Source organism: Mercurialis annua, linkage group LG7 (assembly GCF_937616625.2).
Source record: "Mercurialis annua linkage group LG7, ddMerAnnu1.2, whole genome shotgun sequence".
Taxonomy (NCBI): Eukaryota; Viridiplantae; Streptophyta; class Magnoliopsida; order Malpighiales; family Euphorbiaceae; genus Mercurialis; species Mercurialis annua.
Genome location: NC_065576.1, coordinates 13,698,076 through 13,723,657, shown reverse-complemented (window position 1 = coordinate 13,723,657; position 25,582 = coordinate 13,698,076). Strand labels below are relative to the sequence as shown.

At 34.7% G+C, this 25,582-nt stretch overlaps 4 protein-coding genes and 1 long non-coding RNA gene across 10 annotated transcripts; 2 read left to right on the top strand and 3 right to left on the bottom strand.

Annotated features, from left to right (window-relative positions):
* The first annotated feature begins 754 nt into the window (after positions 1 to 754).
* LOC126654512 (uncharacterized) lies at positions 755 to 2,794 on the top strand. Its single transcript, XR_007632630.2, has 4 exons — positions 755 to 833; positions 929 to 992; positions 2,173 to 2,246; positions 2,652 to 2,794. It is a non-coding gene; the product is annotated as an uncharacterized LOC126654512 (long non-coding RNA).
* A 6,253-nt stretch (positions 2,795 to 9,047) lies between these two features.
* On the top strand, positions 9,048 to 14,103 carry LOC126655800 (histone deacetylase 19). Of its 2 annotated transcripts, none has more exons than XM_050350104.2 (8): positions 9,048 to 9,232; positions 9,513 to 10,066; positions 11,145 to 11,585; positions 11,725 to 11,955; positions 12,844 to 12,914; positions 13,018 to 13,075; positions 13,588 to 13,659; positions 13,761 to 14,103. In XM_050350104.2, the coding sequence occupies exons 2-8, from the start codon at positions 9,539 to 9,541 to the stop codon at positions 13,857 to 13,859; spliced, it is 1,500 nt and encodes a 499-aa protein (XP_050206061.1). In that variant the 5' UTR covers positions 9,048 to 9,232; positions 9,513 to 9,538; the 3' UTR covers positions 13,860 to 14,103. The 2 variants fall into 2 exon arrangements, with proteins under 2 accessions (XP_050206061.1, XP_050206060.1); XM_050350103.2 differs by having other exon boundaries at positions 9,049 to 9,232; positions 9,510 to 10,066.
* A 762-nt stretch (positions 14,104 to 14,865) lies between these two features.
* LOC126657678 (G-type lectin S-receptor-like serine/threonine-protein kinase LECRK1) lies at positions 14,866 to 19,088 on the bottom strand. The gene is made up of 2 exons (XM_050352409.2): positions 18,961 to 19,088; positions 14,866 to 17,653 (listed from the first exon to the last, which is right to left on the bottom strand). The coding sequence occupies exon 2, from the start codon at positions 17,416 to 17,418 to the stop codon at positions 15,025 to 15,027; it is 2,394 nt and encodes a 797-aa protein (XP_050208366.1). The 5' UTR covers positions 17,419 to 17,653; positions 18,961 to 19,088; the 3' UTR covers positions 14,866 to 15,024.
* LOC126657679 (G-type lectin S-receptor-like serine/threonine-protein kinase LECRK1) lies at positions 18,715 to 22,640 on the bottom strand. Its single transcript, XM_050352410.2, has one exon. It carries the CDS (start codon positions 21,500 to 21,502, stop codon positions 19,148 to 19,150), a length of 2,355 nt encoding a protein of 784 aa, XP_050208367.1. The 5' UTR covers positions 21,503 to 22,640; the 3' UTR covers positions 18,715 to 19,147.
* A 137-nt stretch (positions 22,641 to 22,777) lies between these two features.
* LOC126657680 (serine/threonine-protein kinase ATG1t) lies at positions 22,778 to 25,220 on the bottom strand. Of its 5 annotated transcripts, none has more exons than XM_050352412.2 (8): positions 24,885 to 25,220; positions 24,102 to 24,219; positions 23,950 to 24,008; positions 23,786 to 23,850; positions 23,552 to 23,632; positions 23,403 to 23,466; positions 23,196 to 23,307; positions 22,778 to 23,104 (listed from the first exon to the last, which is right to left on the bottom strand). In XM_050352412.2, the coding sequence occupies exons 1-8, from the start codon at positions 25,137 to 25,139 to the stop codon at positions 23,037 to 23,039; spliced, it is 822 nt and encodes a 273-aa protein (XP_050208369.1). In that variant the 5' UTR covers positions 25,140 to 25,220; the 3' UTR covers positions 22,778 to 23,036. The 5 variants fall into 5 exon arrangements, with proteins under 5 accessions (XP_050208369.1, XP_050208371.1, XP_050208372.1 ...); XM_050352414.2 differs by having other exon boundaries at positions 23,539 to 23,632; positions 24,885 to 25,218; XM_050352415.2 differs by having other exon boundaries at positions 23,386 to 23,466; positions 24,885 to 25,218.
* Positions 25,221 to 25,582: the final 362 nt, after the last annotated feature.

Here is a 25,582-nt window from a genome sequence, read left to right as displayed (position 1 = left end):
TGTGAGTTTGCGGGTGATGGGTGATGGATGAAGTTTGATCGAAAATTAATTGAAGATTGCACTTAATTAGCGAAACAGTTAACAATTTATTTTTGTTTTCGTAAGTAAGATATGCGAATCAGACAACATGTTGTCTGTTTCATGTCAGGTTATCGGGTTTTATTTTCGAATTATCCCGAATTTCTTACAAATGTAACTGTTTCATATTCGATTTAATGAGAGTTGATATAATTCAAAAAATAAATACTATACATGATTTCTAAATCAAAACGACACTAACTTTATGTATGGAAACAAAGCAACAAGTGTAATACCCCGTGTTTTTATGACTCGATTCGAAGGTTGGTTGACCGTATAATGTTCGGTTTAGGTTGAACACTAGCCGTGTTTTCACTTCAGTTTGTGCATGTGGTTTGGTGTCGGTTTGGTTCACACTTGTGTGTGCGATTAGCGGATCGTATCGTAGCTTTCGGGACGTGTTCGGACATGTTTTAAGTCGGTTTTGAGGCTTTGACTGGACCTAGGACCGGACCTACTGAGTAGAACCGGTTTGGAGGTCCGGTTTGCTCAATTTTGCTGAGCAGAGGGTAAACCGGTTCTCTGACCGGTTCTGCCCAGTAGAACCGGCCAGAGGGCCGGCTCATTTTATGCTTGGCCGGTTCATTGACCGGTTCTTCTCAGTAGAACCGCCTGTGAACCGGTGCACTACGGGAAGGCTTATAAAAGCCCGTTTCTGAAATCTAATCAGCCCCCACTTTTTCCTAAAACCCTAAACACGATTCTAACTCATTCCCAACTAATTCCCTACCTTTTCTTGGTGATTTAGACATTCAGTAAGTGTTCTAAACATATCTCTTGTCGTTTAATTCATTGATTTCCTTGTCCCATCGAATTGGATTCATTAGTTATGGTGTTTGGTTGATTGTAGGTTTGTTCTAATCAAATATTTTCTGGGTTTTCTATATTGAATCGTTCTTAATCTGTTCCAAGAGGTTAGTGGCTCTAATTCCTTGTTTAAATGTGTAGAGATTGCTAAATGATTGTATGAATCCATACCTAGGGTGTTTGGCTTGTTAATTTCTGTTAAGTTGCAATATAAAAATCTGTAAATAATGATTAGTGTTGCGATTAGCTTGTTCTTGTCAATTGTACTTTGGGTGAATTGATTTGGTTGAGTTAATTGGAGGAATAATACATTGGGCAATATTTTGAATTGAAATTCTGAAAATCCACTGTAGGATGATTATAGGTTGTTAGTTAACAACTAATTCATTGGGGGGTTTGTGATAAATTGACTAAGGTTAAATCATAGGTTAATTAATGTTTTACAAAGATTAAATCGCTGTTTTGAAATGACTTATATTGCTGGAAATTACTTTAAGGTTGATCTTAAGTAATTGTAATGCTACTTTGGGTGAGATTAGATTAAATGGTTAACCAACGTTTTGGCCAAATATTGAAGGCATATTTAGATGGTTTTTAGTAAATATAAGAGGCTGAAAACTATGTTTTATAAGTAGTTTAAACATATTAAAAGGATGTTAGCCTTATTCTAGATTGTGGTTAACATGAGTTAAGTAATTGATTAAAGGCATGTAAGGTGTAAGATGGTTGTATTATGTTTAGCTAAGTTAACTTAGTTTCAAGTTGATACTTGAAATATGTTGAATCTTATTGATTCTATTTAAGTGATATATTTAAGTGTGTGTACCTTGGGTGTTATTTGCCAAGTGTTGGCAAGCTTGTTTGGCTAAATTATGTTTTGGCATTATTAAGTTAGGGTATGAGTTCTTATTAAAATAACTTTAGTTTCATTTAAGGTTTGATTGAAGACTTTGGTTTATGGATGGGTCGGTTAGACGTGGTCTCCCGACATGTGATGTTGAGCTATACTGCAGTTAAGGCTAACACACTACTTTGGGAAATCTTTTGATTTTAAATAAAGTATTTAAGCTATGAAAGGACTTTGGTTTTGTTTAAAGATAAGAACTCACCTAAGCTTAATTTGCCTAACTTTGTTATTTGGTTTGAATGGAATACTTTGGATATACATTGGTTGTACTTGGTCACCTTGGTTGATTCTTTGGTTGTGTTCGAGATGATAGTCCTATGTGGTGTCTAGTATTCTTAGAGTTAGGGTTTGTTTGGATTTTAACTTGTATTATGTTTTAGACCCGTCGACTGCTCGTGCTTCGGAGTCTATGCAGGGTTAGCTGTTTGCCAAGATTCACGTGGATAAGCAAGCAGTGAGTTTGTAGTGTTATTTACCGCTTTATTAAGTACCGCATCGTATTTTAGTATTATAAATGCTTTTAAACTATTTTTACGGATTATGGATTTGGATTGAAACGAGCTACTCGATAGGCTTGTATCGAGACTGTGTGCACCGGTAAGTACTCTGGAAAACGGCAGACTAAAGTCTTGCTTACGCTGGTATATATATATATGACGAGGATTTGTTCCCGTCCACTCTGGGTTTATCAGTATGCTATGTCATACTTACGCTGGGATCATTTCAATACTGTTTTCCATAACCATACTATATTAGTATAAAAATGTTATGAGTTAAGGATTTTAAACTTAATAAATGTAAATAGTATTGCGAACTCATCTCAGTATATCTGACCCCGTTGTTTTCCCAAATTTTCCAGGTTTATAATTTGAAAGCTGGTTCACTCCGATTCTTTTGATTCTTTGGAGGTTTTTATGTTATTTAAACTAGTTACTGTTTTCGAACTCTTAGACCGCAGTAGAACTAGTTTATTTATTACATTTGATATTATATTTTAGGATTGTCGACATATTCGATTATTTATATTTGGCATGATTACTCTGGATTACGATACTGTTATATATAAGGCATGCTGTTGAACATTTAAGATATTTAAGTTATTTATATTAGAACTGTAATATAAATTGTTAGACCTAGGTTGGAGTCTCGGTTGCCCCCGAGCAGTTTTCTGCAGGTTTAAATGTTTATTTGATTTCCGCGAGGCTTGCTACGGGTTTTGGTACAACCATACCCATATCCTAGCGCCGGTCACGATTCATGAAATTGGGTCGTGACAACAAGTGAAGAATTGTAAAGGAATTGCAGTAAGTTTTACCGCCTAATAAGTTAAAGAAACATGGCAAAATATCATAATAGCTTCTTATATCTATTAAACCTTACACTTCAATCTTTAAATTTTATTTATTAATGATTTAATTATTTTGAAAATCATTAATCTGATAAATTATGGCATCTTATAAATATATAATAAATATATTTTAATACTATAGTATATAAAATGTTATTTTAGATTTTTTTTTCATATAGAGTCACTTTAATTTTATTTTTCTAATTATAGATACTTTAAAAATCAGTAAAAAATTATGAAATAATTTTTTTTAGTTCAAAAGTATGAAATTTTTCATATTTTATTTTGAACGTTATGAAAATATATATTATACATATGCATGCTTTTATATGTGTATTCTTAATTTTAATATATATAATTGAAAAATAATCTTCTAATTTGAAACTTCCACTCACTCACAAATTTAAAATATCGTTAAAGTGATATAAGTATAAAAGATAAGAAAAACAATTAACGGAGCATTGACCTTTAGTTGTTTTATTTATTTTTACATATATTGTGAATTATCTTTTAATTAGAATAAATCATTTTCACGAGTTTTTTTTTCATTCACAATTTTCTTTTAATCACCATGTAATTGTTACAATCTCAAAAATTCAAATAATATAAAATTAAGTTAATATCTATTTTAGGTTAAGAAAATAAAAATAGATAATTACTCAAAGTAGTTTAATATGATATTATTCTACAAATATAATTATTATATTAAACATATTTAAATGTAAATATCTTTTTCTATCAGTAACTTTAAGTAAAAACAAGTCTTTCAAAAAAACAATTAAATGATTAAGTAATTTTTTTATATATAGTTAGTTAAAATTTAATATAAAAATGTCAACATCATTATGTAATTATATTATTTTAAACAAATACTAATTGTTTTTTTAAGTACAAATAATTTTTTATTCGATGTTCAATAAAGTAATAATTTCATTAATTAATGTTTTGAATTTAATAATAAAATTTTAGATTTTATATGTAATCATTTTTAAATTATAGACTGAATGATCATCATTGTAGACTTATACTGCTGAAAACGTTTGTGGAGACATGTAGTGCCATCGGCAAACTTGATTGTCATTCAAGTGTCGGCACCTCCAGCACCCAGCACTAGAGGCTGATTTCAACGAACTGAAAGCGATTGTGCCATCGAAAGCTCATGTGCCATCAAAATTGCCGACAAATTGAATGGATATGGAGGACATTGCTCGCATGGCTAGAAAGATCAAAAAATAATTGGAGCAATGGGACGGCGATCTGCCTAGTCGCTAAGGTACTCAAGATTGTCGCATATTTTATGAGTAGAGCAATTTTACAATTTAATGTAAATTAAAATAATAAGACGGTCAATATATTTTTTAAATATAACTTATCACAGATAGGCCAGAATTGTTCCTCAATCTACAACTCCAAAAAAAAAATGTTGGTTTTAAAAAAACGACGTTGTGTCGATTTTACTGAATAGAAATATATCCAGTATAAAAGGCACGGACTCACTTTAATTCAGTCAAACAAATTTTTAATTGGTTGGTCATACTTTTAGTCGACGATTTTCAGTTATTAAAAACACCCCCTCTACAGTCATCAATGGATGCTGGAGGTCAATAACCGCTCATGACCAATGACAGACTAAATGATCATCATCATTACCTTATACTGCTGAAAACTTTCATGGAGATGAATCATATAGCCGAAGGTGCATCGCCACCGACAAACTTTATTCTCATTCAAGTGTCGGCACCTCTAGCACCAGCACCAGCACCTGCACCAGAGGCTGATTTGAACGAACCAGAAGCACATGTGCCACCGGAAGCGGCTGTGCCATCGGAACCGCCGGTAAATTGAATGGATATGATTGTTTGTTTAACATGCTTAAACCGGTTACTTGATGTGATAACTGGTTTGCACCGCTGGCGTTGTTTTCGGACATGGTTGTGCTAGGATACGTGCAGTGTACACGTACTACCCTGAGTTCAGAAATGCAATCGCACTGATTAGATTACACGTTTATTTAAAGGTTTTCAAATACTTGTGAAAAGAGATTGAGACCTTTTATGTTTTCAAAACGCGAAAAGTTTTTACTGTTTTTCCTAGGTTTGCTACGGGTTTCGGAACAACAATTCTCATTCCTTAGCACCGGTCCACGAGTTTCTGGGCGGAAATCGGGTTGTGACACTAACATAGAAAAATAAATTTTAAAACAACAACAAAATCTTGAAAGATTGAAGAATTTACCAGATTTGCTTGTTCTTAAAAGATTAGTAATGTCAACTTCTCAAAATCCATTTTACAAGATTGAATTAAGAACTAACTAACTCCTCCTTCTCTCAAATATACTGATTTTCTTGATGATATGTGAGACTTCTTTTAACTGAAAAATTGTGGTAACCGCTTTCAGTTAGGTAAAGAGTTTTCCATTTTAATAATTGGAGCAGTGGGACGGCGATCCGCCTAGTCGCTAAGGTACTCAAGATTGTCGCACCATTTATGAGTAGAGCAAATTTTACACTTTAATGTAAATTAAAATAATATGATGGTCAATATATATATATATATATATATATATATATATGCCAAAATTGTTCCTCAATTTACAACTCTAAAAAAACATATTATTGGTCTTAAGAAAACGACGTCGTGTCATTTTAAGTTAGATGAATGAATCCAGTATAAAAGGCACGAACCCACCTTAGTTCAGTCATCCAATTTTTAATTGATTTGTCATACTTTTAGTCAATGATTTTCAGTTATTAAAAACACACTCTCTCTCCAGTCATCAATTGATGTTGGAGGCCAAGAACCGCGCGCGCACGACTGATGATAGACTGAATGATCATCATCGTAGACTAATACCGCTGAAAACTTTCGCGGAGATGAATCATGTAGTCGGAGGTGCACCGCCGCCGGCAAATTTGATTGTCATTGAAGTGCCGGCACCTCTAGCACTAGCACTAGAGGCTGATTTGAACGAACTGGAAACACATGTGCCACTAAAAGCGCCTGTGCCATCAAAATTGCCGGCCAATTGATTGGATATGGAGGCCGTTGCTTACATGGCTAGAAAGATTAAAAAATAATTTGAGTAGTGGGACGGCGATCCGCCTAGTCGCTAAGGTACTCAAGATTTTCGAACATTTTATGAGTATAGCAATTTTTACAATTTAATGTTAATTAAAATTTTAAGACGGTCAATATATATACTAGGCCAAAATTGTTCCTTAATTTACAACTCTAAAAAAATAAAAAAAAATATTGTTGGTCTTAAGTAGACGACGTCATGTCGTTTTCAATGAATAGAATGAATCTATTATAAAAGGCACGGACCCACCTTAATTCACTCATACCAATTTTTAATTGGTTTGTCATACTTTTAGTCGACGATTTTCAGTTATTAAAAAAACTCTCTCTCAAGTCATCAATGGATGCCGGAGGTCAAGAACCGCTCACGGTTAATGACAGACTGAATGATCATCATCGTAGACCTATACTGCTGGAAACTTTCGTGGAGATGAATCATGGTGCACCGCCGGCAAACTTGATTGTCATTCAAGTGCCGGCACCTCCAGCACCAGCACTAGAGGCTGATTTGAACGAACCGGAAAAGCCTGTGCCACCGAAAGCGCCTGTGCCATCAAAACCGCCGGCAAATTGAATGGATATGGAGGCCGTTGCTCGCATGGCTAGAAAGATAGGAAAAAAATTATTGGAGCAGTGGGACGGCGATCCGCCTAGTCGCTAAGGTACTCAAGATTGTCGCACATTTTATGAGTAGCGCAAATTTCATAATTTAATGCAAACTAAAATAATAAGACGGTCAGTATATTTTTTAAATATAACTTATCACAGATATATATATATATATATATATATATATATATATAGTTCCTCAATCTACAACACTAAAACAAAAAAGAAATATATTGTTAGTCTTAAGTAAACGACGTCGTGTCGTTTTCAGTGAATATAATCAACCCAATATAAAAGGTACGGACCCACCTTAATTCAGTCGTACCAATTTTTAATTGGTTTGTCATACTTTTAGTCGCCGATTTTCAGTTATTTAAAACATTTTCTCTCAAGTCATCAATGGATGCTGGAGGTCAAGAACAGCTCACGGCCAAAAGATAGACTGAATGATCATCATTTGTAAACTTATACTGCTAAAAAATTTCGTGGAGATGAATCATGTAGCCGGAGGTGCATCGCCGCCGGCAAATTTGATTGTCATTCAAGTGCCGGCACCAGCACCAGCACCAGAGGCTGATTTGAACGAACCAGAAGCGCATGTGGCATCGAAACCGCCGACAAATTGAATAGATATGGAGGCCGTTGCTCGCATGACTAGAAAGATAGGAAAATAATTGGAGAAGTGGGATGACGATCCGCCTAGTCGCTAAGATACTCAAGATTGTCGCACATTTTATGAGTATAGCAAATTTTACAATTTAATGTAAATGAAAATAATAATATGGTCAAAATACTTTTGCATATTATGCTTATTTTATAGCCAGTTTGTAAACCGGTTTGATTTTTTATTGTGACTGAACTTATTATTGTGATAACACGCAAATATTTATTATTTTATGGTGATTAAATCTTTTTTAATCTTATATACATTGTTGCCATGTTGGCAAAAAATCAGTTTGATTCGAATTTGGTATAAAAGGAATATAATATGCAATAATGGGTTATATTTAATAATTTTGAAAGATTTGATCGTAACTGAAAAAAATTGCAAAGCTATGGTATTTTTAGAGGATTTGACCTTTCTTTTAAATGCATTTATTATTTTTAATTTGTATCTCAAATTTTACAAAATAGATTAATTTTTATCTGTATCAATAATGAATGCATCGTCTACACTACATACTATTATCGTTTAATAATTCAAATCTTTATTATACAGTTGACCCTCTAATAATTAATATACATGGTGGATCAAAAATTTATTAATTATTATAATTATTAATTTATTGAATTTTGTATAGAAAAAATAATAAAACGTATAAAATATATTTGGGATAATGTAAAAAAATTCATAAACTATACATGTTTTCTCAATTTAATCATGAACTTTAAAACGTCTCAATTATATGAAAGAAGTTTTATTTTTTTTCTCAATTCGATACACAAGGTCATAATATGCTGACGTGGTTGACAAAAATGATGTTCACTCAGTAAAATTACTATTAAATGATTGTCACGTCAGCATATGTATCGAGTTGAGAATGCATACAATTAAAATGTTTTAAAGTTCGTAATTAAATTGAAAAAACAAGTATAATTTGTGAATTTATTTAACATTATCCCAATATATTTTAAAATATTTGCATTCGCAGACCTAATATTAATATTATATTATAAAAAAGTTAAGTAAATACACTTCAAAATCACTCAATACAAAAGAAATAACTTGATATTCAGTTCAAAAAATATCAACTTGATATTAAAAAAAAATATAATCATCAAGAAGCTGTATTCATGGAGTGTAATAACTTATAATATCTTTTTATACTAAACGTACGAGAAGCCTTTTATTTTAGTAAATAATTAAGTTAAGTGTTGGATAGTCCATTTATATTTTTTTAAAAAAAATCTCTCTAATAATTAATATTTATATAGAATGTATCTTAAATTTTATTAAGTATTAAATAATAAAATTATTAATTATTAGACGTGAAATAAAGTTGCTTTCTTCAAATTTGTATTAATTATTAAAATTATTAATTTATTAAATATTAACTATTAAAGAGGTTACTGTAGTACTAAATAGTTAAATTAACTCATGTTTTTACTTGTTCAGATATTTAATTTACTAACCCTAACTAATATTATTACTAAAAGAAAACCCTAAAATAATAAATGAAAAATAATTAGGTAACAACTCAAATTACCTTAAGAAGTGTGAAGCTTAGCCTTTGGTCGAGGCAAAGCTAGGAAACCAGACTTGAGTAGGAGACAACATATTTGTCTATATATATATACACACACACACACATAGATCCAAAGCTGAACTAATTGAAAACCAAGTCGACATAAACCAGTTAACTAAATTTCAAGTCTGAAGGAAAAAAATATCTCTGTTTTCAAAGGTTTGTTTTTTCTTTTTTTAACTTTGCTAGGTTCAGTACAGTTTCTGCTATAAATTTAACACTGTTACTGTTTAATTTTTTAAATTTTGAGTATGGGATTTGATTTTAGCACAAAAAAGAATCAAACTTTGTTTTTTCTTTGTGTGATTTAGTGTAGTTATATGCGCTGTGTAATCTTGAATTTGTGTACTTTTGCTGTTGGGTATGTCTTTAAAGTAGAATTTAAGCGTGTAAATCTGATATGGGTAGGGTTTGTTTACTTTGTTTTTGTATGCAGCAGCTTAAAGTTTGATGCTTTGGTAAATTATGGACACCGGAGGCAATTCCCTAGCCTCAGGTCCTGATGGAGTCAAAAGGAAAGTTTGCTACTTTTACGACCCGGAAGTGGGGAATTATTATTACGGACAGGGCCATCCCATGAAACCCCATCGTATTAGAATGACTCATGCGCTTCTTGCGCATTACGGTATGCTTCAGCATATGCAGGTTCATAAGCCTTTTCCTGCTCGCGATAGGGATCTTTGTCGCTTCCATGCCGATGACTATGTTGCTTTCCTCCGTAGTATTACACCTGAAACGCAGCAGGACCAAATTCGCCAGCTCAAGCGCTTTAATGTTGGTGAGGATTGTCCGGTTTTTGATGGCCTTTACTCCTTTTGTCAGACTTATGCTGGTGGTTCTGTTGGTGGAGCTGTTAAGTTGAACCATGGTCTTTGTGACATTGCTATCAATTGGGCTGGGGGTCTCCATCATGCTAAGAAGTGTGAAGCTTCTGGCTTCTGCTATGTTAATGACATTGTCCTTGCCATCTTGGAACTTCTTAAACAGCACGAGGTTTGCCTTTTGCTTTATACCATCTCTCGCGTTTTCTAAGCAGAAATATATCTTATAGTGACTTGCATAAACATATTGTTGATGTGCATCAACATTATAAATGTCAATGCTCGTAGTCTTTGCAATTGTTGTGCATTATGATTCATTTTAGCATTGTCTTAGTTTTGTTGAATTGCTCTAGTTTCTGCCTGATTGGTCGTAAGTGCCAAGTTTCCACATACAACAAATTACAATTTGGAGAAACTGTAACTTATTGCGTTGGCTGCCTTTGTGGACATTCTATTTTCTGAGAAATTTAAACTAAAAAATGTCACTATGATGATTGTAGCCATCACAGCATCACCTACAATTAGAAGAGAATGGTGATGTTTAGATGGAGAAATCCAACTCAGCTTACTGGAGCAGTAGTTTAATTAGCCATCTCCATATTTACTCTGATACAATAAACAGTGATGACAATTTTTCTAGATGATGATATGACCTCTGATGAAGTAAAACACAACTGTAATTTGAATTGCTACTTTGAAATATAAACGTAGCTGCGGTATGTCACCAACTATATGAACGAGAGAAGATTTTATAATATTATTGTTGAAGTGCTAATTAGATTATCACTTAATGTTTGTTTTTAAGTTGTACTAATTTACCTATATGGAAACTTCCTATTTTGAAGTAGTTTTTCTGTTTTTGATTCTTGCTTAGGAGGATTATCCTAATAGAACAATAAACAGTTGACGAAACTAAATAAGTTTACTTTGATTAATGAACATGTATATCTTTTTTTTTTATGCTTTTCAACATTTTATGCTGCTGTCATTGACTTAGTACTTTAGTTAGTGAAGTTGGCTTATTGTTAGTACAAGAATATTAAACTGTTCATCAACTTATATTGAATAAATGTGCATGAGATAAATGTCAATCTATTTTCATGTTAAAATGGTTATAAAGTCGATGACATTCGTGCTTTTACGTATAGTATCTGTAAGAAAGGACATCTTTAGCACTTTTTTCCAACTAAAAATTTAGATTAGCTACTATAAATTCTTTTCTTCTAAATCCTCATTCGTCTTTCTTGCAGCGTGTTCTTTATGTGGACATTGATATTCACCATGGTGATGGCGTAGAGGAGGCATTTTACACTACTGATAGGGTCATGACTGTTTCATTTCATAAATTTGGAGATTATTTTCCAGGTACAGGAGATGTACGTGATATTGGTTATGGGAAAGGGAAATACTACTCCCTTAATGTTCCACTCGATGATGGAATTGATGATGAGAGTTATCATTTCCTATTTAAGCCAATAATTGGAAAAGTAATGGAAGTATTTAAGCCTGGTGCTGTAGTTCTTCAATGTGGTGCTGACTCATTATCTGGGGATAGATTAGGATGTTTCAATCTGTCAATAAAGGGCCACGCTGAGTGTGTCAAATTTATGAGATCTTTTAATGTGCCGTTGTTGCTTCTGGGTGGTGGAGGTTATACCATTCGCAATGTCGCTCGCTGCTGGTGCTATGAGGTACTTGTTTTTCTTTAGTAACCATTTCAATTGAATAAGATATCACAGATGGAAGAAAAATTAGAGGTGGTATTATCTTATATTTAATATTCTCCTTTAAGCTGATTAATTTCTTCTTAATGTTTTTTATGTAAGGCAGACAGGAGTTGCGCTCGGAATGGATGTTGACAATAAGATGCCACAGCATGAGTATTATGAATACTTTGGTCCTGATTACACCCTCCATGTTGCTCCTAGTAACATGGAAAATAAGAATTCGCGTCCGTTACTTGAGGAAATACGATCTAAGCTTCTTGATTATCTTTCAAAGCTTCAGCATGCACCCAGTGTCCAATTTCTGGATAGGCCTCCAAATACTGATATTCCAGAGGTGTGTACTGTGCGCCTTCAGTTATATCAATTTATTATTCTATCTGTCAAATTATCAACTAAGGGTCATTTCACCCCTCAACTTGGGACAAAAGATCAAAAGAGTCTTTAAGTATATGATTTTGGTCTTTTAAACAAAAAAGATCATAGTTTGTGAAATTTGAGTCAGTTAACACCTTATTCTGACGTCAGTCTTGATGGTCAAAAGTGTAAGCCGATCAAAAGTTGACAAGTTGTGTGTGTTTTTCTCCAACACCACAAATTGGGACTCTTTTAATCTTTTGTCCCTAGTTGTAGGGGGCGAAGTAAACCTTTATTGGCCAAAATTAAAGTGCATTCAGCGGTCATTCCTGCACAAGTAGGTTATTATGTTATATTTTGTTCGGTGTTATAACATTTAGTGTGATGATAACTGCCATTGAATTTTACACTCCTTACAAATTCATTCAGAGATGTAGCATCTAATTATGGGCGGGTTGACACTAGTTTTTAGACTCCATAAGCTGAAAAAATCAGATTTAGAGCAGAAGTCGGCGTAGCCAGTTAAGGATCTCATTTCCCCTTGAAAAAAGCATTCAGAGATGTAGCATCTAATTCTTCTTATTGTCTATAAGATGGGCAATCATGGATTGGTATTTAAGCTTTGACAGGACTACATAAATAGTTAGTACTTCTTGTGTTTTCTGATGAAGACATGTAATTATGACATGAATGATAAATAAGAAATTTATTCTAGCCGGTTCCATTATGCGTCATGAAAGTCTTCTAAATAGACATTTTTGTTTACCCTGTATGTAATTTAACTTGGTTTGTTAAGTTTACGCCTTACTATATTTTTGGTTTTGGCTTATGTAATGAATGTTATTTTTTGCTGATTGAAAACAATCAGGCAGACGAAGATCAGGAAGATGGAGATGAGAGATGGGACCCCGATTCTGATATGGATGTTGATGACGAGCGGTATGTTATTTGCTCCCCTAACTTTTCGTAACCAAATACTAAGAATTTAAAGTTCTCTTTACATATATGGCTCTGCTGTTTTTCTAACTTATTTAATATGCAGCAAGCCATTACCAAGCAGAGTGAAGAGAGAAATTTTTGAGGCTGAGCCAAAAGATCTGGTAAGCTATATGTTTTTCTCTCATAACTCTTGCTTCCCATGTCTTAAATGTAAGACCTAGGATGTTTACGGTTTATGCTCTTGCGATGGGTATGAACAATTTGAACAGTAGGCTTTTCAGAAATTGAGGTTAGCTTAATTTAGCGTGCTCTTTATCTTGGCCACCTCCATCACTTAAATTAATTTAAAAGTAAAATATGGGGGAGTGAATATAAAATTCCTCATCGAAGATGTGAGGTTGGTTGGTGTGGCATATAATATTTAAAATTCAATTACTAAATAAATCCGCGTTGAGCATTTTGGGGGTTTGTTGTAGGCCTAAAAGCTAATTTGAGCAAATTGAATCCAGGCAGTTACATATAGGCAATACACATGATGTAGAACCATAATAGTTATCATATTGTGCCAAATAACATAGAGCTGGCACCACACGCTGTTCGTCTTTAAAGCATGGTACTTGTGAAATGTCAAAGCATTGTTTACCTTAATAATTCATTGTTCTTGTTTCTTCAGGAAATTCAAAAAGGAATCGGTGAGCATGCTCGAGCCTTCGAGACGACAGCAGCTGAGTCCATTAGTGTAAAGGTATAGTTTTTATAGTAATTTTCCAATGAACCCAAGTGGAAGAGGCCAATTAATATCTAATTGATTTTATTGAACACTTGTTATATTGTAATTGCTTGCAGACTTTAGATATTGGTTCTATGCAAATCGATGAAGCAAGTGTGAAAGTTGAACAAGAACACTTGAACAAGACATCCGATCAAGTGTTTGCCAAGTCGTAAGCTGGAATTGCATGTTAATATCCGATCAAGTGTTTGCCAAGTCGTAAGCTGGAATTGCATGTTAATAATTCTGCTAATTTATGTGTATGTAGTCATTGTTTTGCTGATGATGAATTCAATTCTTGAAGGTGTAACAAGCAATGCAAGAGCTAGGATGGTGTAGTCATTAAATAGTTTTGTTTCTAAATGTGGTTTGTTTTGAATATTTTTTTAAGCTTGAAATGAAGCTAAAATTCTGAATTCACTACTATTATTTTCAGCAAAACCCTACATTATTGGATCCTTTTACTTTTGTTTATCAAAGATTAAGTCCCCATAACTAAAGATAAATTTTCTCTTGCTAATTCTGATAAATTAAACAAGTATTTAGACGAAACTGCTATCTAATTAAAAGTAAATTATATAAAACAATAACTAAATTACCATTTTCTACTTCGTCCATTATATGTCGAAGATTAATTACCGATGAAGATCGCGACCAATTTTGAGCACACACAAGAGCCTCCACCATCATTGGAGATGGAGAGCTTCTAAATAGATCGAGTATCCTCCCTAACGTACTAAAAGCCAACTCCGAAGCCATAATAAAAACTGGAATTGCCAACTCTGAGAGGATTGGAACCTAGGAGAGTTAGTCTTCCACCAACCTAAAATATCAAAAGCTCAACCATAGTTTGAAAACACTCCGATAAATATTTCACCACCTCCGATTTATTCTCCAAGCTTTATTCCTCTTCTTACTGTCTTGTAAATTCAATTTTAAAAAGTTCTCCACCGTCCACATTCTCATCAATGTCGATATCACCATGATACAAGCGAGTCAGTCATCTCCACCCTTTCAATCATTGTTTTAGCCATTCGGCTTTCATAACCCTTCTCAAGACAAAATTTCACATGCTTTAGTTTATAACGAGGATCTAAAACAATCAGTAATTTAGGGACTACAGGTTGAAAATGCATAATAGTACCTAAAGAAGTTGCAAGAAAACTACAGAAGTTGAAAATATAAAAAAAATGTAGATATAAATTTCATTGCAGCTTTCATTTCGATTGTATCGTCCGAAAAAAATTTGGAGGAGCAGGCTTAAATTGAATCTATCATATTGGTTTACAACTTCCTAACAAAACAAAATAGAAGTATAGAACACAGCTTCACAGAATTGGATTACATGGAAGCATTAGATGGACATGGAGGATTGGATATATCAGCAATCCCTTCTAACATCAAAACAACGCTCTTCATGGAAGGGCGAAGAGGCGGTTCTTCTTGAATACACCATAATGCAACTTGCACCATTTTCTCCAATATCTTCTCATCGGTTGCTTCTTCACCTACCACAAGCTTATTCAATTCTCCATTGATAAAACAATTATAGACCCATGTTGTTAGAAGAATTTCTTCTGGATTCGACACGTTAGTGTCCATGTTCCTTCTGCAGCAAACAATTTCCAACACAACAATTCCATAACTGTATACATCAGCCTTTACTGATATGGGGATGTTCTTATGCCACTCTGGTGCTAAGTAACCCCTTGTCCCTCTGATGATTGTGAATGTCTTTGTTTGATCAGGCATCAATAGTTTTGCCAACCCGAAATCAGAAATCTTAGCTCGAAAAAAGTCGTCCATCAATATGTTTTGCGGTTTGATATCGCAATGAATGATAGGTGACTCGCACTCTTCATGGAGATAGAGGATTCCTTTGGCAACGTCGAGTGCCATTCGCATTCTCTCATTCCAATCCGGCTGTGTTGTAGACTTGAACAAACGATCTGCAAGCGAGCCATTGCTCATGTACTCGTAAACCAGAAGTCTTTTAGATTCCGTAGCACAATATCCCAACAAGCGAACCAAGTTCCTGTGATGAGTTCTTCCTATTGCTCGCATCTCTGCTCGGAACTCTCTTTGGCCTTCTTCCACTAATTTCTCTAGCCTCTTCACTGCGATCAGCTTTTTCCCTTTGTATAAGGTTCCTTTGTAAACCGATCCAAATGAGCCTTTTCCCAACTCTTGTTTGAAACCATTTGTTGCTACTTTAAGCTCATTGTATGAAAAGAATCGCAAGGTCAGCTCATCGATTAGACCATCCTTTCCGCTATCCAGTAGCCTTTTATATCTTAATAATCTAAATTTGTGAATGTACACGCCAGAAACTATAAGAGCAAGAAATGAAAACAGGACAAGACTCGAAATTAGAACAAGGATTTGGGCAGTTGCCTTTTTGTTTCTGATCACAACAAAAGGCAGGTTCGAAGGGATAGAGTTGGTTGAATTCCTGCCATCAACATTTTTAATGCCTATCTTTAAGAAGGCTGTGGTCGGACCTTCTCTGTCTCCTGGCTGGAGTCTTCTAACATATCTCAATGGAAGTGCTTGTTTCATGCATTTCCGACGAGAAAACAGTGCAGCCCCGCAATTGCAATCTTCTAAACAAGATGTGCTGCATTCTTCTATTGTCATCTCTTCTTCACTGTACGGGCGATCTCCCCATTGCAAATTCTCCATACGGGTGATGTTAAAATGCAACATGTTTTCTCTTCCACCTCTACACCCTGCAGCTTTATAGTTTCTAGCACAACCAAGAGAAGATTGATTAACATTTATAAAATCAGAGCCAGGAAGACAGAGACAGTAGGGCTGATTATCATTAAACGTGCAAAAGCTATTGAACCCACAGAAGCTTTTCACTTGACACGGACTTTCTGGTTCTGCCCATTCAATTGCTGCTTTGAGCTCACCAGTATTTCCATCTTTCTTATGAGAATACATGCGAAAAACACCATCAGTGTCGAGAGTTGCACGATAAATTGTACTATTATCACTTTTTCCTGATGATGAGGAATCAGCTACTTGTGTGATGGCATACTGATTAGTTCTGTTGATAATTAGCAACCGGCCAGAACTATTGAGAAAAAGATCAAACTCGGAACCATGCCCAAAAGTTTCGGTGTACCAGTAAGCATCCGCTGGAGTATCTCCAGTATGCAATGGATATAAAACAAGATTTCCATCATCCTGCATCTTGAGATGAAATTGTCCCGTAGAGTGGATATACTCTGATGAACTGATCAATTGACCTCCAGAGAAGAGTGTCTGACCCCCTAAAATGGTATCAGTCGGGTGATTAAAACTCTCCCAAATGACATTATTGTTCTTGTTGAAGAGGACTAAATTGCCAGAATCTTGCAGAGAGGCAGATGAAGCAGCATCGGCATTAGTAGCAATACGCTTGTCCCCTCCTTGTCCAGTCCTTAGAAGAAGATAGCCATCATTGGTTAGAACTATTGTTGAATTCTCGGATACTGGTTCGTCATTGCGATTTGAAGTCCACACAACCGTAATGTTATGTTTTCCAACTAGCCAAACTCCAACAGCAAAGCCAGCACCTTCAGGATAGAAACCGAATGCAAATTGACCTGAAGCAGAGAACCATGAAGTGGGATGAGATGCAGGAAACAGCGTTGAACCGAGTTCTATCTTGCTCGAACGTTCCTGTTGAGCTCCAGTCACAACATGCAGCAGAAATAACACAAAGAAAATCAAAGAAACAGAAGCCATTTGTATAGAAAATTGAGTTTTTCAACAATAACGCAAGAACTTATTATTGCTAAACAGATGATTAGTACTATTTCTTTCTGTCAAGACTTGGATTTACTTTCCAATATGTGGAACTTTTTTCTCCATTGACTCCATTGACTAGTTATGGCAATCACTTGGTCTTACTTTCCAATATGCAGAAAATTCCACATTCATTATGATAGGTAGGTAATCAATCCATTGAGGTCCAAAAACACTGCACAACACATCAAAATCATGGTCATTAATTTCTATAAAAAAATATGGTTATTAGTCTGAATGGTACCAAATTTTTACATTAATTTTAGTTTGTATAAATTTTTTAATTCATATTGAAGTAATATGAAAATTTATTTACATTTTAGGGGCTTAAAATCACCCAAGGTCCCTGACTTTAAACCCTTCAATCACTAAAATCGCTAAACTTCATTTTCAATCACTTTGATTTGACTATCATAAAACTCCTTTTGCCCCAAAAAATGAAAATACCCCTAAACACGTGTAATTAAAAAAAATCTAATTCGGTCCAACCCAACAAAACCAAACCTAAAACCACCTAATCAAACCTAAAACCATCCGACCAACCTAAAATCGACATGCAACCACCCATCGCCACTCACCCGCCGGAAACCACCTCTGGTATCCGCCACCACCCACCCACCGCCCATTTTTTTCCGACGGTCCGAGGAGTAGATCTGCTCCTCGAAAGAGAACCGTTGTAAAAAAATGGGCGGTGGGTGGTGGCGGATACCATAGGTGGTTTCCGACGGATTTGGTTAGATAATTTTAGGTTTGATTATAGGTGGTTTTAGATTTGTTTTTGTTGGTTTGAACCAAATTAGAATTTTTATTAATTACACGTGTTTAGGGGTATTTTAGACATTTTTTTGGGAGTTTTGTAATTGAAAATGAAGTTTAGAGATTTTAGTGATTGGAGGACCTAAAATGAGGGACGGTCGGTGATTTTAAGCCCATTTTAGGCGATGATACCGTCACATTACTTATGTGGCAGCCGGAAATAATATTAGTAATATTAAGTTACCAACTTACAAGCTTATGAAATATAGAGAGTAGGATCGCTTAAGACATGGCAACTTATGTGGCCAGATATTCCAGATAAATGCTATTTTTGACCGCCACATAAGCAATTGTATGCCGAATATTAAAAAATACCATAACTTAAAATATAAATTAAATTTTTGATACCACTTAGATACGAATTAAAGTTTCAATATCAAACTGAAATTAAGGGAAAAAAATTGACATCACACCAGTTAATAATCCTCAAAATTAACATCTGTGTTCATGATTGTTACACTAAAAAGAAGACTTCACTTCAGGTTTTACTGAAACAGAATCGAATAAGCACACATCTACCATAATCATATATCATTACATGTGAACGGAAAAGGATTTAATTTCACATTTCCGACTAAGTTGCTTAGTAATCAGCTACACTCTGCAGCATCAAAATGTAAAATTAAAATTTGCAAAAGTTAATTCAAACAATAGAAAGGTCTGAACCTGGTTTGGATCGTTTGACTGCGGAATAAAAGTAGCGAGTTCCAGGTTAGATAAAGCGAAAGACTCCCCATGTTCGAGCAACCACATAGCTTTCCAATTTTTCGGAGTGAATTGGATGCTAATATTGAATGGTTTTAGGCAGTTTTATTACCAATTTATTATGAATACAAATGAAGATACAAACTTGTTATATGGTAGTAGAAAAAGCAGGATATGGAGGAACTTGCACTTCCATTATTCCTTCCAACATAAGCATCACATCCTTCATTGCAGGACGCAAAGTAGGATCATTCTGAATACACCACAGCGCCACCTTCACCATTCTTTCCAAGGTTTCCATGTCCACATCTTCGTCTTCCACTAGCTTGTATACTTCGCCCGTCGTTAGGCATTTATATGCCCAACTCGAAAGCAACGTCTCATCTCTTTCATTCACATTTACTTCTATATTACTTCTGCAACAGATGATCTCTAGCAGAACGATCCCGTAACTGTATATGTCTGCTTTTACCGATATCAAAGCACTGCTCTGCAATTCAGGCGCAGAATATCCACTTCTCTCTATAACCATTTGGGCTATGCTTGTTTGATTCGGTATTAATAGCTTTGCTAGCCCGAAGTCTGAAATCTTTGCAGTCCAAGAATCATCTATGAGTATATTTCGAGGTTTTATGTTGCAGTGGACTATGTGAACTCGGCACTCTTCGTGTAAGTAGAAGATACCTCGAGCCACATCGAGTGCTATTCTGATTCTCTCTCTCCATACAGGCCGAACTTGTGCCTTGAAAAGGATATCTGCAAGTGAACCATTTTTCAAGTACTCGTAAACAAGAAGCCGTCTAGAATTCTCCACACAAAATCCAAGCAATTGCACCAAGTTCCTATGATAAGTACGTCCAATTGCACAAATTTCAGCTCGAAACTCTCTCTCGCCTTCCTCAACAATTTTCTCTAGCCTCTTCACAGCAATAGCTTTGGTACCTCCATTTAACATTCCTCTATAGACTGCTCCAAAACTGCCTCTTCCCAACTCTTCACTAAAATTATTGGTCACTTTCTCGAGCTCAGTATAGGAAAATGACCTTAGAGCAAACTCTTCTGATAATCCCAAATTTTCAGTTGTAGAAAGATTTCGGTAATCATGAACTTGATACCTGTACATGAAGAAACTAGAGACTGCAATGGAAAAACATAAGAAAGCAACAGAACCCAAGCTTATGGCAATGATCATCACTAGACTTTCCTTGCCTTCAATCACAATCTCAACTTGACTTGTCTCAGATCTTTCCAGAAACACCTTGAAGAATGCTACGGCTGAATTGTTTCTATTTCTTCTCCCATACCTGAGCGGAAGCTTGAACTTTTGGCAGTTTTCATTGGCAAATAGAACTGCACCACAATTGCAATCCTCTTGGCAAGACCTGCTACAATAATATTCCTTTGTCATCGGTACCACAGAGTAAGGATAGTCTGACCACCAAGTATTTTCCATAGCAGTCATGTTGTAATCAAATTTTTGGTCTTCCCTGCAAGCATCTTCTGCTATGTTTATAGAGCAACCCAACCATTTATCGCTCTGACTCGTCCAATTAAATCCAGGATAACAGTAGCATTCACCTTTCCCACCTGAGCTTGAACAATAGCTGTTAAAGCTGCAAAAGCCTTTGACAGCACATTGATCTTGCAATCCAACCCACTCTGTAGATAATTTTGAACTACTGTTGTTTTCCAAATGGTGAGCATACAGTCTTAAGATCCCATCAGCATCAAGTGTTAGTCGATAAATTACTGGTTTTTCATCTCGTGTATAAGAGTTGTTGACCAGTTTTATCATGGAATATCCTTTGCTTACAAAAAGATTACCATGATGATCAAGACTAAGGAGAACATCATATGATCTAAAAGCAGAAGAAAAGGACCAATATGCGTCCTCTGGTGCATAAGAACTGTTTAAAGGGTATGCAACAAGATTTCCATCCACTTGCATACCGAGCAGAAATCGTCCACTCGAGTGGTTTGATTTTGACTTGCCAGAAATCAAATTAGCATCACTGGTCAGATTTTGGCCTCCTAATAAGGTGTCAGTAGGGAAATCAAAGCTTTGCCAAATGACAACGGACTTGTTCTTTCCATAAAGCACAAAATTACCAGAATCGAGCATTAAAGCCGAATCAGCAGGATCTGATACATTAGCAATGAGGATTTCGTCACCGGGCGCAGTTCGAACAAGCAGCTTTCCATCTGTTGTTAACTCCAAAGTAGCATTTGAGGGGATGGGTGGATCATCTCGATTAGCAGTCCAGGCAACAGTGTTTTCAGGGTCGCCGACTAGCCATATTCCGACAGAAAATCCATCATCTTGGGGATAGAAGCCAAAGGCAAACTTGCCAGAGGATGAATGCCATGAACTTGGAGGAGTGATGGGAGAAAGTGAAGATCCTAAGCTTATGAAAGGGGATTGGTTTTCTCGGGCCACAACCATTCTAGCATGAAGTACAAGATAAAATAACAAAAGCATATATGAAGGGATAGCCATGGCCATGCAAAAGAAAGCAAAAACACAATTTAAAAAAGAAATGCTATCAACCAACTCCCATGACCATATCTTAAATCTAGTAGAACTGCAAAGCCATTAACCATCAAAAAATTAGTGCTTTTACAAAAAGACAATTTAAAAAAATTGAAAAGAAATTAAATAATATTTTTTAGGAAAAAATATTAAAAAATTTAAATTCTACAAAAATAAAACAGGTATCTTTAGTCCTGAACAGGAACCTAAACAGGTACCAAGTACAATAAATCAAAACCAGGAAGTTTCGTCTATCACAAAAAATTTAATGTGATAGACTTGCACAACTACTATATACAATGTATCTTGACTTGCAAGTCTTCGGATTAAAGAGCTGCCCTGCATGTCCCTTTCCACAAGTCTATAATGTATATAGTCTATTATGAATTTACCATACAATTTTTTCTTCTATCAATTTCTCACTATGTTCCAATTTATTTTCAAATCTCATTTCAATAAAGTTTCATAAAATTTCAATTGAATGAATAATCAAGTCAAACCAGATCTCTAAAAATCAAACTTGAGTGACAGGATTGTAGAGGTTATAAATCAATATTTGTGCGCCTCTAGATATTTGTTCGCCTAATGACAGGGAAATCCTAGTTTTTTGCATTGTTTTAAGTGTTTGCATTTATATATGATACTGTATGTTTTAATTTTAATTTTAAGAAATTAGCACATAACTTCCTATACCAATCATACTTGTATGTCGTATCTACCAAATTAGAGGTGTGCCATGACCCTCCATCTTAATGAGTCATTTTCCATGTATGCATCTTTGAGTTCCATTATGATTAAAGAACGGATGCAGCCAGTCGAGAGAATAGAGCTCTGGTTTTGATAAATATTCAATTTCAAAGGTCAATTCTTGTATTTTAAGAATGAGTTCAACAAAATTTTGTCAAATTTCTTTTTTCTAACCTGAGTGTAAAGAATCCTCACAAGTATAATTTAGAAACACTATATCAATTGTCCAAACTAAACTATGGACATCCCTAAATCAATTGTCCAAACTAAACTATGAACAGCAGTAACCAGAGTATGAAACTTGTTACCTACAGAGAGACCGTTATCTATTGAGAAGCAATTCAAAGAAAAATTAAACATATAAATAAACATAAAAGCCATGAAAAAGGAGTGGGATTAAAGCTTTTTTCCCCTTTCTAAACACAAGTTACTATAAACATCATATACAAGTGTACAAAACATGAAGTACAGTACACACACATTCTAATTAGAAAGGCAATGTAATTTGCAAGATATCCATCTTTTTCATGATGAATTGGCAGTTATAGACAAAATTAGAAAGAAATTTATCACCAAAAATTAGAGTAAATACATGCCCCTAAGAAATGGTTCACATAGATATATATAAGCAAGAGGAAGCACAAGGCATTATCCGAGATGACTTGGATGACAACAGGTAGCATTTGCTAGCAAGCATGATAAAGCAACCAGAGCAGAAGTGAAAACAGAAATGTGAAAGTGGTCGAGTCTATTCAGCATGCTAATTCCATGCTCCTTTTCTTCTCATGAATTTGTGATTATAAAACTCGTTAAAGGACAAGCGATGCCCTGCAGAAACAGAGAAACCCCCAATGGATAACTCCAGATATAGCTCAACACTTAATAGATGAATCAACAGCATACTAGGAATATGCTAAACCTGGATCTACAGAAAGCAGTCTCGAACATATATCGATACAGTCTGAATTTAACGCTGGGAGAAGGAATGGAGAAAATGGAAGGCTTGCACATGAGTTGATGTTCTGTAGCAACTGAGGTCGAGAAAACTTTGAATAGAGACCGGAGATAAAGTAAATCAAATAGCACTATTCTAATGAAAAAGATCCTACCTGAACATTAGTCCTACCATGAAAAGGTGGGGAACCATTAAGAAGCTCAAAAAGGATTGCACCAACACTCCACATGTCAACCTAAATAACCAAATTCTATTGCTCAGTGTGGTCTAGTTTACATAAAATAGACAGAAGCAACAAACTCGTTACCTTGTCATCATACCCTTGGAATTGAAGAACTTCTGGAGCCATGTATAGCGGAGAACCACAAACTGTCTCCGCATACTTGCCTGGTTGCACCACTCTATTTTACACGAGCATAAGAAACTAATTAGATTGCTCACATTTTTACAAGAAACTTTTGGCACTAAATAAGCAGATATGATAGCATCGGTCTGCCTAAAACTCTGCCAAACAAAAAATAAGTAATTCAACCAAAAGCCTGACTATAATTTACCTTGACAAACCAAAATCAGCTATTTTGAGAACCATATCAGCCTCCTGAGTGGATAATAGAATGTTCTGTTCAGATCAAAGAACTGATGTAAGATAATTTCAACAGTGCACCAACTTGTAGGTCCTCCATAAGAATGTCAAATGTAAGTTTAAAAACTTCAAGACCTCTGGTTTCAAGTCTCTATGAACGATATGGTGGCAGTGTAGAATTTTCAGACCAGCTCCTGCATTGAAATATGAAATCTCATTATGTAGATCTAAAAAGAGACATAACAATAGCAAGAGACTTGGAGGAAGAAATAAATCACATCAAATACCGAGTTGTTGCATGAGTCTTCTAGCTATCCCTTCATGAACTCTTCCATGGTTCTGAATATATGCTGCTAGGCTTCCTCCCTTGCAGTACTCGAAAACCAGAAATATAGAATCCTCAGCCTATAAGTGAGGTGAATATCACTAATTTGTGTAAATCAACTGAGGAAAGTAGCGAACAAGAATTTTGGGTTAATTAGCACCTATTCAATCTTTTTCCATTCTTGAAGATTGTTTATCAGCAAGTTCTATTTAACGGAGCCTCAACCTTAGAAGAAGCACAACTTCTGTACCCATTAAAAATGTTTTCTGTTGTAATTTCATGTTCACTAAATTCTATTCACTCTTCCTTTTATTTTCGCTTGTAGTTTGTTCTGCAGTAAATCCTCTTTTCTTTCCATTCTTTGTAATGTCTATCTCTGTTCGGGGCAAAACTTTGCGAGTATCAACCTAGTTTTAAACACAAGAATCACTAAAGCTATTAATCACTAATGCGGACTATTCAATAAACCCGATAGTGCCGCATTAGTCGGTTTTTTCTCAAGAAAATGTCATTTGGCTACACTTCTCCTTCAAAAAAACTCCATTTATGATGCTTTCAATCAGTTCAAACTCCAATTTTAAGAAAACTCAATCCAATACAAGATCAAAAACACTTAAAAATAAAAATACACAGCCTAGACAAGCAATTAACAACAATGAATAAAAAGTAAAAACTGTTAGCTAACATTAGTAACAACCCAGTAGCCAATTATTGAAGAATTATTGATTGAATTTAAGGAACTAACCTGGAAAACATCAAGAAGGCGAATGATATTAGGGTTATTGACAGAGGACAAGAAATTAATTTCGCATTCCAAACAGTTCTTTAAATGCCGATTGAGTTTAGAAACAAAAACTTGCTTCACTGCAACTTCTTCACCTGTTACCCTGTGCTCTGATTTCCATACACTTGATAAAGAAGAAGCCCCTGCTCCTAATTTTGATTTGAGTATGTAGTTACCAGTTATCTTACAATTATCTAAACTACTTTCAACATTCATCTCAACTAATTGGGGTTACATTACATGGCTCCATCCAATTATAAAGGGATAATCATAAAAATAACTAAAAAAATCTTATGTTTGGTAAAATACACTCTACAATCTATATCAATCTTTTAAAATCGGACCCGAAATCAAACCGGTTTCATCTTTTTATAGTTCGACCGGTTTAATCGTTCAACTTTTAATAATTATAAACCATTTAAATTAATAAATATATAATTTAAAATTTTATAGATAAAAAATACGGTAGAATATTTGAACAATTGTTTTTTAATAATTTTTGTGCATAATATAATAATGAATGATAAATAATTAAGAGTATGTAAAATAATTACTTGATAAATAAAAATTTTAGAATTAAGTTTTTTAAAATATAATGATATATCTAAAATAAATTAATTATTACATTTTTTTGCATAAAATATAATTATAACTAATTA